The sequence below is a fragment of the Corvus kubaryi genome, unplaced genomic scaffold (genome assembly GCF_017639235.1).
Source record: "Corvus kubaryi isolate FWS band 111438036 unplaced genomic scaffold, C.kubaryi_AGA036_p1.0 135, whole genome shotgun sequence".
NCBI lineage: Eukaryota > Metazoa > Chordata > Aves > Passeriformes > Corvidae > Corvus > Corvus kubaryi.
In genome coordinates, this window is record NW_024580669.1 from 2,905,144 (window position 1) to 2,911,243 (window position 6,100).

A 6,100-nucleotide genomic window follows, 5' to 3' on the forward strand; every position below is an offset into this window, starting at 1 on the left:
CACTGAAATAGCAGCAGCCCTTGCCAAAGAGATGATTTTGTGTCTGTTTATATCATGCATTGAAAAACTCAGGAATGCTCAATGGGGAAATTAAAGTTTCATCCATGAGAATCTTTGCTATTTCCTTCTGCATTATTTTAGCCAGCATCTCATAAAATTAGAACCAAGGGAAAACAGGTCCCTTAGGAAATTCTCAATGGAGAGGAGAGGAGAGGAGAGGAGAGGAGAGGAGAGGAGAGGAGAGGAGAGGAGAGGAATTGTTTGCATCTTAAGTTTTGGAAGAAACTTTCTGTCTGGGTCTGTTATCTCAGACAAATAAAGCCCCTCAGGAGCCTGCTGTGAGGGGCTCCAGAGTCTGCATCACTGCAGGGTCTTCAGGACAAGACAGATAAATGTCTGTGAAGTTGGTCCTGCTTGGAGCAGAGGCAGGGATGAGAGATCAATACCCCTCAGTATTTTTGTACTGAAGGTTTGCCTTTTGGAACAAATCCACCTGTTGTTCTGTATGGAATGGTCACAGAGGTTTTTAAAGACGGATCAGTGAAACTGGAAACTTGGTTCCTGGCTTTATCTTTCCCCACCACAAACCCATTTTGTTTGCTTGCTTAATTGCATAAGAAGGCTCTGTGTGACTTGGCTCCCTCAAGAACCATCTTCTAAAGTCTTGGGGATACCCAGTGTACATCAGTGAGGAGCTAAGAATCACCAGATAGCAGTATCCTGTTTTCTAGGACTACTGCCAAAGCACTGCTGCAGGGTTTGTGATCAGTCCCTTGGACTGTTCTAATCAGGCAGCTTCATTGGCATCATCTAACGGAACCATTTCCAAATTACCATCAACCTTTAGCTTTAAAGCCTTCCAACACACTCATTAAAGCCAGATAATTGCTCGTCGTGACCCCATAACTTATTGCCATCTGTTAGTCCTAGCATGGTGTGTGGGATATAAGCTGTGCTGTGGATTTGTTTCTAATGCAGTGTCTCGATGTAGGGGAGCACCTGCCTGTTCTCAGCCTGGCTCAGGTGTTCAGTGAGGACAGACAAATGTCCTCTTCTAGAGCTGGCTGTCCCAGGGCACCAGGTCACCACACCTATTTACACATCATTGCTTTTCTGGTGGAAGCAGCTGCTGCCACTGACCTGCCAGCAACACAGCTCCTGTGAAAACACCCTCATTTGCCTCAAACGACATCAGCCAGGTTATTTCAGCACTGTGACCCAGTTCTCTGAGCTTTGCAACTGATTTTCCCCCTAAAGCAGGTGAGTGATCCCAGATACCACTGGCAGTGGTGGAGATATTCTCTCCCACTTAGACAGGTGGGTTTGTACAACAGTGTTGGGTTTTGGCTGAATTCCACAGAAAGGAATATGCATTCATGGTAAACAGGGTTGACAACAAAGTTGTTTCCTGAGAGGGGAAAGATATGGATGCCTCTGGAGAGATTCTTCCTATTCTAGGTGCAATGGGTACAGATACACGTGAAGTGTCTCATTCTTTCCACCCTACTGCATGGCAGAAGATGACAAATACAGTCAAATACTGACATTTTAGACACACTGGATTATCCCACCTGACCTCCAGCAAGGCACAGGTATTCCATAGTTCCTGTGCTGTATCTGTCAGGCCCACATGGGTGTCTCAGATACCACAGAGCCTCTCAGATCTGATGAAATTTGGATAAATGACTGATGGCCTAAGTGACCCAAAGTCACATATGGTATCTGTTATGGACCTGAGAGACGTGAGCACAGACCTGAAGCTCAGGCTTTTATAGAATCAGAGTGGTTTGGATTGGAAGGAACCTTAAAGATCATCTAGTTCCAAACCCTCTGCCATGGGCAGGGACACTTCCCACTTTAAATGGATCACAGCCTCCCAAGCCACCAGCGAAACTCTTGCAAAAAGTTCATTGCTCTTTCAAACCCATTTCCTCAGAAAATCTAAGCCACACAATAACACAGCATAACAGCCCCCACTTGTAGAATATATTTTTTCTTTCACTGTCAAGAAGCGCTTTAGAAGCTGAAATTCGTGTGGTTTGTTTCATCCAGCACGAGTTAAAAAATCAACTACAGTAAGACCATAGGCAGAAAAAACTTTCCCCGGAGCTTGAAATACTCGGAATTACTCAGACTGGAGTGTGGCCAGGGCACTGCGTTAACTCCCTTGTCCCTGTGAAATGCCTCGTTAGCACAGCCGTGGGGATGGATGTCAGACCGAACCCGTCCCGGGGCAGCAGCACCACCACGGGAGGGTCATCTCCTGGCTTAGCACCTCCAGCACAACTCCGCGCTGGTCGTAGCACCTCCCACGGAGCTGAGCTGCAGGGACAGGTGGAATAAACGCATTTTTATCAGACTGCCCCGCATGTCAACACTGCTGGTGGAGAGGGGATAAGCCAGCCGCGTCCACCTGCTGCTCCCGAACAACCACCGCCTTGAAACCTACCTGCTCCACGATGCTGTAGTCCGCCAGCAGCTGCTCCTCCAGGTACCTGGCCATCAGCTCCGAGTCGGGCTGTCCCGCCGAGGGGGAGAAGCCCCAGCAGAGGCACAGCCAGAGGATCATGGTGGAGGGGAGCGCCGGGGCTCCTGCCCCGCGGTGAGAGCAGAGCCCCGCTGCCGCCTGCGCTGCCGGCCCGGCTGCGGGAGCCTGACAGGAGACACGGCGATCCACCCTCTCCTCCTCCTCCTCCTTCCCAGCTCGGGACCGGCCCCTTTTCCACGCAGGGCGGCCTCCCGTGCTGCAGGGAATCCTTGCAGGGTTCGCATCCTTCAGCAGGAGCCGCCGCCGTGCCCCTCTGGACTCCGCGCTCTTCATCAGCCCCCTCTTGTCTCCCGCAGGAGAGGGGCGATGCTGGGGGACCCCGAGGTGCTGCCACTTGTCGTTTCGGCACCTACAGCCCCTCTCAGCGAGGGGATTGCTGAGGGGACATTTCCTACGCCTGGCTGGGTGCTGAGGAAGGGCCAGGATGGTATCCAGTGTCTCCTTCCCACGCCCTTAGGGAGCCCAGGAGGTGCTTCAAGGTTGGGGCTTTCCCAAGGGGTGGTAAAACCCTCTGGTTCCACCCTCTGTGAAGGGAAAGCTTCTCTTACTCTCCATCTGGAGAGCCCTGGCTGGTTTAGGAAAGGTGCCCCCAGGGCAGGGCAGGGCAGGGCTCCCTCCTCACCCTCACCTTGGCAGCTGCCCCGACTGAAAAGGTGGCCAAGACACGTAATTCCACCCCCCTCCTGCCATCCAGACTGTGCTTCTCAGCTGGACAAAGCTGGGGTGACCTCCTGCTCTTCCCTCCCTTTCCCAGAGGCAGAGGTCTCTCCTGCCAGACCAGCCCCGGGCAAAGGTGGATGCTCGGGCAAAGGTGGATGCTCGTGGGACAGGCTGGATTCCTCCTGGCAGCTGCCAGGAATGTTCCTGGGGGCATGGCACTGCCAGCTGGCACCGACCCAGCAGGTCTCACCCCCAGGCATTCGGGAACTGTATCTGCAGCGCTCACCTCACCCCAAATCAGGCGTATTTGCTATTTTGTTTTTCTATGCCAGCAGTAACTTCTCAAATCTAGCAGACCCAAACTTCCTCTTTTTTGTTTGTTTTGGTTTTTTGGTTGGGTTTTGGGTGGTTTTCTTTTTTGTTCTTTTTTTATGTTGTTGTTTTTGTGGGTTTTTTGGGGGGGAGTGTTTTGGTTTGTTTTGTTTTGGCAGATGATCTCTGCTGCACGCACAAACCTGACATGATTCAAACCACTGTATTTTCTTTTTCCTTTCCAGCTCTGGGTCACCAGGGATTGGAGCTGTTGTGGTTCATCTCCCATCCATGGCAGTAACAGTCCAGTGAGTGGCTCAATGCCTCTCGCTGGCATTGCTGAAGCTTTGTGTCCTCCAAATCTCACATGTGTTTTTGAGATGCTCCCCTTTCAGAAGGGAAGAGGGCAGCTGGAGATGGAGCGAAGAGAAGGTCATGGTCAGCACCTTTGGAGCTCCTTGTTAGCAAATTGATGGCTCAAATTTAGGCTGAGGTGACACCATGTTCACACACGAGCCTCTGCTGACATTGCCAGCAGGAGGGAAGGAATCAAAAACCTGTCCAGTCCTTTTCCTGCTGGGACCACTGGTAGGTACAAAGGCCACTGTAGTGGCCACATCCTCAGTGGGAGCTGCAGAACTGGGCAGCACCACAGGGAATGATGAAAGACTGATGTGGATGGAGAAGATGCTGGCAGAAGGCTGGAGGGAGGTTGGGACAGGAGGCTTCAGGCCCCCAGAGACATTTCAAATGGTTCCTCTACTGATTTGACCCCTGCCAGAAGACAGTTGAGGCATTTTCTTCAGCTCCTCACCATTTCAAAGTGCAGTGGAAGAGGTCTCAACCATCCATTTGGGAATCAGTGAAGACTTAAAGCTGTAGCTCAGGCTGAGGTCTGGTTTAAGGACACACCAAAAAAAAATTGGTTTTAAGTATTTTTAATCTGTTTCCAGTTAGTTTCAGCTCCTGCATGTCTCACCCAGCTCAGACAGAGAAGTGCCTGGAAGCAGCATTGGAAATAGGACTGCAGCCTCTTGTGTCCTTACTACTGGCATGAGGATGGTCTCAGCCTGCTCTGTCTATGTTTCACTACCCTGGGGACTCAGATGTGTAAAAGTCTTGCAGTGTATGCTTAGAAATGCTGAAAGCAGTCATTTAAGCCAATACACATAGACTCTGCAAAGATGCTGCAATAAAGCTGAGCCTAAGCACACCTGGTGAAAGGAGGATATTCAAGGCCAAACAGGATCCTCAAGCAGGTACAGGATAACCAATGGGCATGAGAGAGAGAGCTGGGAAAAGCACTGCCCTTCCTAAAGCAGTTCTGCTTATTCTCCCCTCAGCAAGGGCACATAAGGACACAGCACGTGGGTAAGACCAAGGTGTGTTTTAACATGGTTCAGATGCAGTTAGGCTTGCTGAGTGAACATTGAGCCTGGGGTCTTGATTGTTCACATTATCCCCTCTTTGCCCTCCTGGAACACAGTCTCCTGGTTTGGGGTGTGAACATGGCAGGCACTGTTCCAGGGGTGCTGCTGGAGTCCAGGACAAGTAGTTACCCAGGTGTGTTCACATCAGACGTGTTCGATGCTGATTTTTTGCAGACTTAGCAAGATGAGCAGCTGTTCTTTGGATGGGGGCTCAGCAAATTCAATTTCCTGGCATGCCTGCAGCCAGCATGAGCAGAGAAGCCAGAGAGAGAGAGGCATGATCCAACAGCTGTGCTTTCACACACATCTCACCTGAAAGAGATCATCTCATACCAAGGAGTCTCTCTGTGTTAACACACAAACATGGGCACCTTGGTGACCTCATGCAGGGTTAAATGCCCAACCAGAAGTGTCTGAACCAGCAGCTAAATCTATCCAAAGCACCAACAAACTGTACCATTTAGTGGCATTCAAAGCCAGCAATTGGATCAAGAAATTGGCAAGAGTCCCAAAGGGTTACACAGGTGTAGTTATAGATAAATGTCCAGAGGTAAAATTAATTACCATGAATTTCAGGGAATTGCATTCCATATCTTCCTTCATGTCTTAATCTAAGCAATCTCCTCTGAAACATCTGGATGGGACCTGCTGGTCCCCAGTTCTGACACTAATGAGAGGTGCCTGTGTTCCTGAAAGAATCACAGAATGGTTTGGGTTGGAGGGGACAGTAAAGACCATCTAGTTCCAGCCCCCTGCCATAAGCAGGGATACCACCAGGTTGCTCCAGCCTGGACTTGCTCACTTCCAGGTATGGGGCATCCACATCTTCTCTGGGTAACCTGTTCCAGTGCCTCACCACCCTCTGCATAAACGATTTCTTCCTAATATCTAATCCAAACCTCTCCTCTTTTAGTTTAAAACTGTTACCCCTTGTCCTGTCACTAAATGCCCAGGCAAAAGGTCAGTCTCCCTCTTTTTTATAAGCTTCCTGTAAGTACTTAAAGGCTGCAATAAGGTGTCTCCAGAGCATTTTCTTCTCCAGGCTGCCCCAGCTCTCCCAGCCTGCCTCCATAGCAGAGGTACTCCAGCCCTCAGAGCATCTTTGTGACCTCCTCTGGACTTGCTCCAACAGGTCCACATTTTTGTCATG

General features: G+C 50.2%; 1 protein-coding gene across 2 annotated transcripts in view; it reads right to left on the bottom strand.

Moving 5' to 3' along the window:
- ITIH5 (inter-alpha-trypsin inhibitor heavy chain 5) overlaps positions 1 to 2,917 on the bottom strand; it is a 43,691-nt gene extending 40,774 nt beyond the window's left edge. For both annotated transcript variants that reach the window (XM_042052672.1, XM_042052678.1), the window contains exon 1: positions 2,450 to 2,917. In XM_042052672.1, coding sequence (XP_041908606.1) covers positions 2,450 to 2,821 — 372 coding nt within the window. In that variant the 5' untranslated portion in view covers positions 2,822 to 2,917. The remainder of the gene's footprint in view (positions 1 to 2,449) is intronic.
- Positions 2,918 to 6,100: the final 3,183 nt, after the last annotated feature.